Genomic DNA, 12120 nt, shown 5'->3' with positions numbered 1-12120 from the left:
GGGGGGGGGGGGGGGGGGGGGGGGGGGGGGGGGGCATCAAGCCCCTATATGCTTCTGCTCAATGATTAAGCAATGTTACTTTAGGGTCCATTTGGAAAGCAGAAAAATGACTTCCGTAAAATATTTTCTACAAAACATTTTCCTTTCCCATGTTTGGTTGCGTTATGAAAAACTGTCTTGGTGTGTTTGGTTATTTTTTGGAAAATAAGTGGAAAATAAGTAGAATTGTAATTATATATTTTATTATTTTATTTAAAATATAAAATAATATAAAAATATATAAAATAATACTCCATAATATTTATTATAAAAGAAAGAAACAAAAACAAAAACAAAAACAAAACAAAAAAAAAAAAACAAAAAACAAAGGTCCGACTGGCGGAAACCAGTCCGCCGGAATGGGTGAGATGGCCATTTTGGTTGAGAACATGCGGAATGGCCATTTTGGCCATTCCGGAAAATGACTTACAGAATGTTTCCGTAAGTCCGGAAAAATGAACTGATTTTCCTTGGTCAACAGAAAACATTTTCCGTTGACCGTATTTTCCGAACGTTACCAAACACTGAAAACTCGGAAAACATTTTCCGGGAATCATTTTTCGGGTTACCAAACACACCCTTTTGGCCACTTCGGGTAAGAAAGTAAACAATTTAGCTCACATTCAATAAAATTGGTTTCTCTTGAGCCACCAGTTTATTTCATTTGTTCTCCAACAAACTCACTTGAGTTCAGATTAATCTTTTTTGTTATAGTAGCAACAGAAAGATGAACAAGACAATAATACCTGTTTGAACTGTCACAGAGTGACTCCAGAATTGACCGCACTTTCTTCTCACTTTTCACCGATGGTGATAAGACAACAGACTGAAACGCATTCAAATAGGTCAATATGCGAAAATACTTTTAAGAAATAAACAAATAAAAGCATATGCATGTGCAGTGACGAGAATATTTTAAAAGCAAATTGTGTAACTATTACCAAGAAGGATGGAGGTAAGCCATATCTCAGAATGCTTTCAGCAAAGACACGTACAGCACAAAAGTGCATCCAGGAGCTGAAAACCTGCAGGAGAACCATAGAATGACATAACTCAAATCAAAATATTTAAATGGAGCAAAAAAGTCTGAAGTTCTGAACATTTGACAACTTGCAAATATGATAAGCAAACCTATAAAATAACAAAATAACAAAATATCAATTCCATCTGCAGCTATAAGAGCAGGAAGGTAAACACATATTATCTTCGATACTGACTTTACTTATCTTTAACTATGCAGTAAAGCACAACATAGAATGCTCATTCAATTTACAAGCACATCTAGAAAGGTCAACTACTCAGTGAAAAATTAACTACCAATTTGGTCCCTTGACTATAAAAAAATTTACCAATTTGGTCTCTTGACTATAGAAAAATGCAAAATAAACGGAGGACCAAATCGGTTAAAATTTTCAAAGTCGAGGGACTTAATTGGGTACGAAAAATTGTCGAGGACCAAATTGGTAATTTCGGAATAGTCGAAGGACCATTTCGGTAATACACTCACTTTAAAAACACTACAAACTCATAAACAGGAGCTTATAGAAAACAAAAACAAAAACATACTTATTTCTTAAAACTACTGGACTCCTCTATATCATTCTCACATGCCACAGCCACAGTCCAACCAAATGAAGGATACAGATCCACAAGTATCATTTAATCTAAGTTAATCCAAGTTCACACCATCATTAAAGGCAACTTTAAAATATTTAACATCACAATGTCCCCATCTTATCTGCCTTGCATGCATCATTGCAGAACTACACCTCCAAAATATTAAAATTGTTCAATTTCAAATAGTTTGAAAGCTCCCCTTTTATGTAAACCCACTTTCCTTCAATCAAATGTCAAACAGCCAGTAGAGCATGGTTTCAGTTTCAATTATGAGAAATTGCATATATATAGGTCTCTCACAGGCCCAATTTCTGAGACCACTTGCAATACTTGGATGATTAAAAACATGATAAAGCCCAAGGTTATTGAAAATTGAGGATGAAAATTGAAATCTCAATGCCCAAAGTAGAGCACGAAAAGAAACAGTTTCCTAAATAGAAGAGAATACATCCAAAAATAATAATACTCTATATAATTCAGATACCAAAGAAAATATAATGGCAAGCAATATAGGACATGCAAAAAGAACCAATTAACGTGTTTTTTTAAAGGAAATGGATATCTAGTGAAATACAAAGGACAAACAATCCAAGCCTTTTCTAAAGGGAATGGATATCATTTCTTTTTCTTTCTTTTTTTAAATAAGAAGATAATGGTGGATTGTAAAGTTTATTCTATAAACTATAAACTCCTTGACTATAGTAAATGAGATAAATGACCCATTCCCTCTATTAACTAAAAGCAATTGTGTGTGTCCATATGCTGATGAACACAAGTATGTCCAAAGCAATTTTAAAGTTATTTTCAAAAAGTCTTGGTTGCACCGTTGCAGCATGGTCCATTTTAATAAATATAAGAGACAAGCATTCTGCAAGATCTTTAACTGCTAACTAGGAAGCAATCAAATTCTATTAGAATGCCTAAGAGACAGCAACAGCCAGCACATTAGGAGCATAGTGGAAGCCAGCAACAGCCTTAACAAATGAGTGTATTTTGCACCCTTTCTTGATAAAGGATATAGTAATTAGTAAAGGGACGTTTTGCTTTAAACTGAGTTTACAGAAAACAGTTGGGAACTCTGCTTGTTACAAAATTTATGAAATTAGAATCAAATGAAAAGAATAAATTTTTAAAGTGCGGAACCTTGTTCTCTTCTCCCTTTCACAGGAATGCAGAACAAAAAGGAAAAAGAAAAGTGAGTACCTCGAACATGGGTGCAGGCGTAAGTATGCAGTATGATATAAACAAAATGAATTTAATTTCAAAGTGAATGCCTTGCTAACAGAGAAGCAAACTAAAGTACAAAGCAAAGAAGAATTTAACGGTTGTCTTTGACTGAGTTAGAAGCATATCATAAGCCTCAAATAGTTCCCAACTTCAATGAAAAAGTAGATGAACTGGCTCGAAAATCATATACATCATATTTATAATATTGTTTTCAGAGCCATGGTATCAGAATCCTATAATACTTAGAAATTGGTGTCTCAACTGATATGCTGAATCCTGCTCAATAAACAAATTCCAAATCAAAATTGAACTAGAAATCCAGTCAGAATGTCAGATGCAGAAAACTCAAGCTTATGTTGAGCTCTAGGTCTTTGGCTCAATAGCCTCAAATAGATAGCAAACCTAGTTTTATGGTCCACTTTGGGTAGTCCCCAAATAATTTCCACTTAAATAAAAAGGAAAAAAAATTCCTCGTACTTCTTAGTGTTAATGGGGCAATAATCTACAATACGCATTAACGCATACGCCCATACTTTATTTGTAATCCATTAGAAGTTGACTCATAATTTATAAACCCTAACAATGGGTAAAAAAAAAAAGAAGATTAGGCATTGACTCAATTAGATTCTAAAGAAGTAAAGAGTAATGATGTCCAGGTGTTATCCTAGTTCTCTAACAAATTCATCTGTAATGCTCAATAGGAAGTATCACGATGCCAATGGAGAATATTTCCCTAAACTGTTCTCTGAAAAGAATGCTGTACCTTCTAAATCTGTGGCAAATACTCGCTGTAATAACTTGTAAGATTTAAGTTTCAACACTATTACATATCCAAAACTCTAACAACTGTTTAGATTTAAATTTAAACAAAAAGCTAGTTGACAAGGACATGCCATGGGTTGTAGATTTTCAAGAATTCACTAGAAACCAATACATGGAGCATGCAAGCAGATAGATAATATGTTCAACACCAGTAGCCTGTGATTGTCCATTAAAGTTCTAGCTATAGAATAAATCAATTGTACATGTGGATTTAGACACTTTACGGAGAAGCCAAAATTTCATCCAATAGGGTCATATTTTTGTTCTCCCTTCTATCATATAATCCCATCTTCCCCTTCGGATAGTTGTATAATGGTTTTGTCGGATTGCTTGTTAGCTAGCCGGTTCTTTCATAACGACATCCTTGTTTAACTATAAAGGAGTTCCAATGCATTTATACATTGAACTATTTGTTAAATTTTTTAGAATTTTAACTTTTAATTTATTGTTAATTGGCTATTATAATTTCATTTTTTTAAACTTAGGATCGGCATCCAATCCGCAAAATCCACCATTGGCGGATTGGATTGGATTGGACGCTCACCCTTAGCAGATGCAGATGGGAAATTCCAAATCCACCTTTGCAGGATTGGACACAAATTCACCCCAAATCTTCTACACAAACACCCTTTAATTCTGCATATAGAAAGCAGGTCGGTGGGTATTGTTATTCCTAAACACATATAGGTCAATAGTTTGATTCAGTTTCTCTGTCCTTGACATATTGTTTCCAGATTATGCATTTAAATTGTGACTAAAATGAATAATTTGAAAATCATTTTCAAAAACAAAGAAACTGAGACTGAGACAAGATCTATTTATCAAAAGTATGGAAACCCACTACCCAGGCAAGCTCTGGGAAAGCTGTTTCTGATTTATCACCCAACGGAACACTAAACATCTGTCTATTTAATAAAACCAAAATAGAGATTAAAATTAGATATTTAGAGATCAAGTCCAATTTAGAGAAGATTATAATTGTCATCAAGTTAGGTACCTCCCCATAACTGGTATAGCACCATTGCAAAAGAGAGCTTCGGAATGTTTCTTGGTCCTGCATCAGTTTTTCCAGCTCCTGTTTCCGACTTTCATGTGTTTCAGGATTATACTCAAAATCACGAATCTGAACCACAAAAGGAATGAGACAATGTCTGTACTAATCAATATTTTACCCATAAAGCATAATTTTTCCAACATTGTTTACTAAATAAAGTACAGTAAGGGTACAAAATATTTGTAAAAGGAAAAAGAATTGAGTGATAAACTCACTTGGAAGCCTCTTTCACGTGCCTTAATCCTAAAATTGTCAGCATCACGAGTGAATAACGTTACAGTATAAAGAGCATACTCATTGTCCTCATACAGCTTCTTAGAGGATCTGGGAACCTAAAACAATTAGTTCAATGAAAAAGTAGAACTTGTAGGATGAAGCGCAAACTTACACAGAAAATCAAAAATAAAAAGAGAAGGGCTATCCATTTAACTATACAACATGGTGCAAACTTTCACTTTTTTTTGGAGACAACAAAGAAACTAATGTGTAACCAAAAGATCAGCAACACAAAGTCAAATGCCATACATATACACAAACAGAAAATGGGAGTCATACCACATAGGAAGTGAGTGTCTCATAGCTAGCCAACCAGTCTTTCTGTGAAAACTTGGAAACAACAGCAAGGAGGGTTGTTAGGTGTTCCGAGGTAATCACATCTTCAGGCTTAACCAAATTGGACAGATCTCGGACCGCTAAACTGAGAAAGGGAAAAAACCAATCTTAGTAAGATTTTCTACAAGTTACAGATAGAAAAAGTGTCTAATCTAAAAAATAAAAGCAAAATAGATCTCCTAAAGAAATCTAAAATAGCCTCTAACAGTTCAACTACAAAAAAGAAACAGTAAATGAAAACATTTGGAGCAAAGACACCCTTTTTCTGTGTCAATAGAAGATTCCTTATTACCAGGAATCAAATTTCCACTCTCAGACATGTAAGGAAAAGTACATGTACTTTAAGTTTTTAACAAATAACAATAGGGTTGTTTGTCATTCTAGGATTTATAAGTTCCTTGTAGGCTTGTATTTCACTCTTGTGAATCTTAAATGTCAAATCTTGTCATTCTAAGACCTATAATTTCTGTGAGCCCTTTCACTTAGCTTCAAGAACATGTCATTTTCCCAGCTGTACTATTAAGCACCACAGGGAATGGAAGGAAAAATGTAAAAATTTAGATGCCAGATGGAAACTAGATGCACCATTAGCACTTCAACAATATCCACACAGAAGGATGTGAGAGCTTTATCAAACAAAGAAAGGTATGGACTGGTTCTGTGATATGTTTTCTCCAGAAAAAAGGTAGACTATTACAAAATGTGATGGCATTGTATGTGAATCATTGCATACCTTCCTGTCTGCTTACGGTTTATGGCATTAAGCTGGCTACGCACATTGTTGTACTCAGCAACCCGAACCTGTCAGAAATTACTAACATAAGTTACAAGTTTTACAGAGCTTCCAATGATAAATTTAAAATAAACTCAACTTTTCTGGCATATAACTGTGATTGAAAGGCATAACCAGGTTTCCTGCTCAGCAATTACATATACCTCATAAATATGCACAATGGAGTCCAAAAGATGAAAATTCTAGTGAAGTGAAATTTTAGTGAAAGAACAAATGTAGCTTCACAAGAGCATAGTGAAACATTATCCTCATCTTGCCACCTAATCTTGGTAAAAGATTTAATTCATATAAGAAACATGTTGTACAAACTGTTACTATCTACTAAAAATAACAATTCTTTTTGAATGTCTTGGAAATAAATGTCATATTAAATGATGGAGAAATCACAAATAGTATTTTTTATTAAGAGTCTAGTTCCATCACAAAGATGGAAAATGTGATACCTGGCTTCAAAACAACACATACCACCGGATCTACTCAGCAATTATATAATGATGACTTCACTTCAGTAAAATATGATGACAGCTAAAAATGGAGCTCTACTTAACACTAGGCAAGTCCCAAAACTAGATATGGAGGAGTTTTTGTGGTTTGAACTAACAGCATTACTCCATTTGAATGAATAGATGTAAAGAACGTCTATGCAAGTATCAAATAATTAACAAGAGCTCTTGCTTCAAGGTTATCCTCCTTTGCAAAGAAGGATTTCTGACATTACTCTAGTACCAAATTGAGGAAAGAACAGTAATATTCCACTGAAAGATGCAAACACAGAAAACCAAAGCCAAGATGGCAATGGCACTCTACTGTCAACTAAGATGTCTAATTGATACAAGAAAACTAGACAATGAAGATTACATTGCTTCAAAGTAAAATGCACTAAATCGGAAGGTTATGGTGCATCAATTGGAAACTGTGATGATATTATCACTATTGCTGCCTGCTAGTTAGGTTTTTAATATAAGAAAATTTTATCAAAACGAAAAGGTTTACAGATAGGACGGTTAAGCATCCTCATTAAAACTAATACCTTAAGATCATCCTCAATCTTCGCAACTTGGGAGTGAACTCCATCTACAGTCTCCTTCAGAGGTGACATTGTAGGATACTTAGCCTCATCCCACACAAATCTAGGACAAAAATGAAATTGCAAGGTTTAGAAGAAAACCATAAAAGGAGGAGGAAGAGAATAAGAAGAACAACACAAACAATAAAAAATAAATGGCATTTACCTAGTGAGGTAGGAGTCAACAGGAACCCCATCTACAGTGAGAGAACTGCTGGCCACACCAGAAGCCCTCTCCAACTCCTCGATCTGGCGCCGTATCTTCGAACACACCCCTTCAATGAAGTTGTTCGACTGCAAACATTTTCAGATTGCTCAAAACAATTCAGCGATTCCTCATTCACAGACCGACGAAACAAAACAGATTTAACAGCCATTTGAAATCCGAATTCCGGTATTAAATGTAATTCGAAAATTGAGGGGAAAGCAGAGGAAATTCACCTTGACGAGGTCGTCACTGAGCGCGAGGAGCAAATCCAATGTACCGACACGGAGATTGGGGATGTTGAACTGCGAGAATCAAAGAGATAACTGGATTGTGTGATCTAAAAAGCTTAGTTTCAATGGAGATCTCAAGTAGCAGAATGGGAGGAGAAAAGAGATTACTCTGTAGAGGGGAGTGTCGAAGGAGTTTTTGGAGATGGATTCCTGAAGGCGGCTCCAAAGAGACGTGGCGGAGGAGCTTTGCTGAACGGGGAGCGACACCACCCAATATCGAGACGCCATTGCGATCGAATTAGATTAGATCAGATCGATCAGATCTCTCTTCTTCTTTTAATTGAATTTGATTAAGGAAACAGGTGGTTCTAGAGCTCGTCACTGATCTCACCCCCTCTAATAATGTTTACGTACTAAACGTGACGAATTACAATTTACAGCTTCACAAGCTCGCTCACCACTTTTTATTTTTTGGGGTGTAAAGATCAAATTTATAAACTTTAATTAATTTTTTAAACTGAAGTATTTCAGTTTTATTTACCCTTTGGAGATTTCTTCGTGTCTTTCGAGTATAGTGATACCTAAGACTGTCAAAGTGGGACAAAGCCCGCAGACTGATCCGCACCCGCCCTGCGGTGGGGCGAGTTAGAGTCATGAAAAAATAGACCCGTGAAAATACGAGCCTAATGGGGGGAGCCAAAATTGACAAACGGCCCGCGCGAGCTAACCCGTGCAGGCCGCGGGCCGGCCCGTGGGCTAAGTAAAAAAAAAATTTAAAAAAAAAAAATATATATATATATATATATTTATTTATTTATTTATTTATTTATTAAATACTCCTAATCCTAAACTTAATCCACCCAACTTATTTAATAATCTTTTCAAATGAAATATTATTTTGTGGCCCGCAAACCCACCATATTTTATAAATATATATATTCACGTGTGCTGTGAATATATATATATATATATATATATATATATATATATATATATATATATATATATATATATACTCCCTCAGTCCCGTAAAGGATGTCATATTTCCTTTTGGCACGCATTTTAAGACAAACAAAGCAACTTGACTCTCTTTCCATTTATGCCCTTATCTTCTCCAACTACTCTGCTGCACCGTACTACTGTTCTTCTTCCTTCATCTCATTTTACTCTTATTCTTCTTCTTTTTTTAACCAAAAGGAGTAATATGAAGTGAAATATTTTAAGTAGATCAACTAGTCAGACAAGAAAATTTATAGCAAAAGAATAGCATATTGGTTCTCAAATTGCCTACAAAGATTGATTTTGAATCAACTTCCTCCTTGCTTGCCTGAGAATGAAGCAGCATCACTGGCAGGATTTTGAACAACACCCATCTCATTTTTCAACTTTGGCTTGCATCTCTCTAAGCGCACCACCCGCTTCTTCTTCCATTTCCTTTAGTCGCTTCTCCATCTCATCCAGCTCCTTAACGTCGTCGTCATCGGCGGTGGACTTGTCAACATCGGTGTCGTGAGGCTCCATGTCTCCGTCCAATTCACCTTCAATGGGGATTTCTCTTCCGTACACCTAATGTTCCTCCTCCTCCATATCTCCCTCTACACTCACATGTTTCTTATTCTTTTAATCGGACACAACTATTGTTCTTATTCTTTTATAAAATGGGCACAACTTTTGAGGTTTGGGTGTATGATAACTCTCTTGGGAAGTCAGTGGGCTACAACTACCTTCTGAGGCGACTTCAGAACATGTGGAAACCCGAAGGGCATATGGAGCTCATCGATCTGGAGGAGGAATACTATCTGGCAAAGTTTGAACTACAGAAAGATTATGACTATGCCAAATTCGAAGGGCCATGGATGGTTCTTGATCACTATGTGCTTGTGCAAGAATGGAGGCCAAATTTCGATCCCCTGACGGACAAAACAGAAAAACTCCTGGTTTGGGTAAGGTTCCCCTCCCTTTCTATTGAGTACTTTGATGACGATTTCTTGAGGAAAATCGGAAACAAGGTGGGGAGGCCAATCAAGATTGACAATACAACTAGCATAGCAACAAGACGCAAATTTGCTCGAATCTGCGTGGAAGTTGACATCTCCAAACCACTCCTATCCAAATTCACTGTGGAAGATAAAGTTTGCCTGATCGAATACGAAGGGATTCACATGGTATGCTTCAAGTGTGGAGTCTTCGGCCACAGGAAAGACAATTGCGGACAGAGTATGAGCACTGCTAACAGGGCAGATGGGGAACAAGGGGAGGATGCTATGGCTACTAATGCAACAAGGGATAGGGAGGAACTACCCGCTCTTGTCAAGAAAACATCAACGAGAGGAGACCTTACCAAGGAAAGCTATGGGCAATGGATGTTAGTTACGAGAAAAGAAAAGAGACCAGCTAAGGAAAACCAGAAAAGACCCACCACACGATAGATTCCGGGGATATCACCTCCATTTGAGGGCACTACGGTGTACAACAACCAGTTGTATAGCTCAAGGTTTACCCCTCTGAACGATCTGAATGAAGACCCTCTAGACGGAGAGTATACGGCTCAGGCTGAAAAAGAGTTTCAGTTCCCAGCGACTAACCATCACGCTAGGCCGTCCCGCCCATGGCAAACAGATTCACCCCCGGCGCAATACAGGCCGACCAACCAGAGAAGGGGTCAATCATCGGGACAAGGCAGAGGAAACAGGGGAAGGGGGGTCGTTATTCGGCTCCAAGAAGAGTAGCGGAGGAAGACGAGCATGTGGTGGTCCGGGGCTCTGCCAAAGGAAAAACCGTGTCTCGAACTGTCGTTAACCATCAAACAGCGGATGCATGGAAACCATCTTCTCCCTTACTACATCAGAAACCTATCCCCAATGTCTCTCCAGACGAAGCTGCTAATTTCTTTGATAGTGCAGGGACGCCGAAGGTCCCAGATGCCATGGAAGAAGACGACGGTTAATTGGGGCGCTCGTCCCAAGCAATCGATGATCGCATGCTCGATTAACGAGCATTTTTTGTTTTACTTTTTAACCATGAATATCATAGTTTGGAATTGTCAAGGTGCAGCATCTAGACCTTATCGCCACACCCTAAAAAATTTAATCTTTTTGCATAAACCTAGTATTCTGTGTTTACTCGAGCCTAGAGTGTCGAGATCCCAAGCTGATGGGATTTGTGCCGAGATTGGTTTCGATGAATGGTTGAGGGTTGAAGCCTTTGGCTTTTCTGGGGGGATTTGGGTGTTCTAGAAGGAGAACATTTCAGTGGAAGTACTCCAAACGCACCCCCAATTTATTCTCTTGGGGGGTTGCAGAGCCCAACTCGCAAGAATGGTTCTTTTCTACAATTTATGGTAGCCCAGACTTTAGATTAAGAAGAGATTTGTTTTCAATCCTGTAACACCCCAATTTCTACTCCGACAACTATTACAATATGCGTAATATAACGCTGCGGAAGCTTACATCTTACAGCAGTAAACTGGGTGCTACCGCCACACTTAGAGTGAAGCCTATCACCTCTTTGATAAAACTTCCACTATAAGTGCACAGGCTAAAAGAAACACACTCAACATCAACACCCCAAACATCAAAATATAATATTCTAGGCATATATATTAATATCAAAAGGTATTTATAAGAATTTGCCCGACAGCTGTTATTTACAAACTTCGGGTCCTCCACTGCCCTAACAGACTAGAGCCAGCCAAAACTAAGGCTACCAAAAGATATATATACACAAAAAGAGAAAACCATCCAAAAACTTCCCAACTCTGGCCCTCTAATCCAAACTTCGGTACACCGGTGTGGTGTACGTGCCCCAAACGAGGTGCCACTCTCCCTCGAACCACATGATGTGATCGAGGAAGCGACACTCGACTAACATCATTGACCACTCGTCACGAAAATCTCGTGGGTCGGAGTCCCACGGACACGGGTAGCGGACAATGAACTCGATAGGGTCAGAACCGGGAATAAGCTCTATGGGGTAGTACCCATACTGAGCATTTAACTCATCTACTAAGTCCAAAAAGGAATAAGGATTGACTGGGCTGACTGGGGTTGCTGGAGTATAGTCAGGGGACGCTGGAGTATAGTCTGGAGAGCTTTGAGAATCGGGTGGAGAATAGGGGTCTCTGTCCGGCGTGTCATGCCAAGTCTGACCAACAAAAGTAGGTCCCGGGCAAACATGATCAGGAGTGTTTGCCGGGCTACAGGATCCTTCACTGGATGACATCTGAAATGACGTACACGGTGAAGTGTAATTAGCACAACGGCTAAGTAAGGTAATCCATTTGTCACTTCCATCAGATAAAAGTTTTGACAAATAATTCATAAAGGTAAATACACATTACCAAATATGGTGTCCATGCCTTTCATTACTGCAATCAACAATTAATGCCATATAATCACAAGCATATAATGAGTATATAAGTCACAACACATTTCCTTATCAAACTTCCTAGTT

General features: G+C 37.7%; 2 protein-coding genes and 1 pseudogene across 2 annotated transcripts in view; 1 reads left to right on the top strand and 2 right to left on the bottom strand.

Moving 5' to 3' along the window:
• The window catches only part of LOC116016787 (V-type proton ATPase subunit C-like), a 9390-nt gene extending 1315 nt beyond the window's left edge, over positions 1 to 8075 (bottom strand). Inside the window, exons 1-10 of the mRNA XM_031257190.1 lie at positions 7837 to 8075; positions 7672 to 7740; positions 7397 to 7524; positions 7195 to 7294; positions 6105 to 6172; positions 5315 to 5456; positions 4975 to 5091; positions 4703 to 4828; positions 981 to 1064; positions 786 to 865 (exon numbers count right to left, since the gene is read on the bottom strand). Of these exons, the coding sequence (XP_031113050.1) occupies positions 786 to 865; positions 981 to 1064; positions 4703 to 4828; positions 4975 to 5091; positions 5315 to 5456; positions 6105 to 6172; positions 7195 to 7294; positions 7397 to 7524; positions 7672 to 7740; positions 7837 to 7956 (1034 nt within the window). The 5' untranslated portion in view covers positions 7957 to 8075. The remainder of the gene's footprint in view (positions 1 to 785; positions 866 to 980; positions 1065 to 4702; positions 4829 to 4974; positions 5092 to 5314; positions 5457 to 6104; positions 6173 to 7194; positions 7295 to 7396; positions 7525 to 7671; positions 7741 to 7836) is intronic.
• Positions 8076 to 8896: 821 nt separating this feature from the next.
• Positions 8897 to 9255, bottom strand: LOC116016011 (annotated as a pseudogene).
• Positions 9256 to 9326: 71 nt separating this feature from the next.
• LOC116016010 lies at positions 9327 to 10097 on the top strand. Its single transcript, XM_031256179.1, has one exon. It carries the CDS (start codon positions 9327 to 9329, stop codon positions 10095 to 10097), a length of 771 nt encoding a protein of 256 aa, XP_031112039.1.
• The last annotated feature ends 2023 nt before the right edge of the window (positions 10098 to 12120 follow it).

This window comes from Ipomoea triloba, chromosome 4 (assembly GCF_003576645.1).
Source record: "Ipomoea triloba cultivar NCNSP0323 chromosome 4, ASM357664v1".
Lineage (NCBI taxonomy): Eukaryota > Viridiplantae > Streptophyta > Magnoliopsida > Solanales > Convolvulaceae > Ipomoea > Ipomoea triloba.
Note: the sequence above shows the minus strand (reverse complement) of the source record. Positions and strands in the feature narration are given on the sequence as shown.

What these genes read in the sequence shown, in the direction of transcription:
- LOC116016010 (XM_031256179.1), top strand. Translation starts at nt 9,327, where the DNA reads ATGGGCACAACTTTTGAGGTTTGGGTGTATGATAACTCTCTTGGGAAG.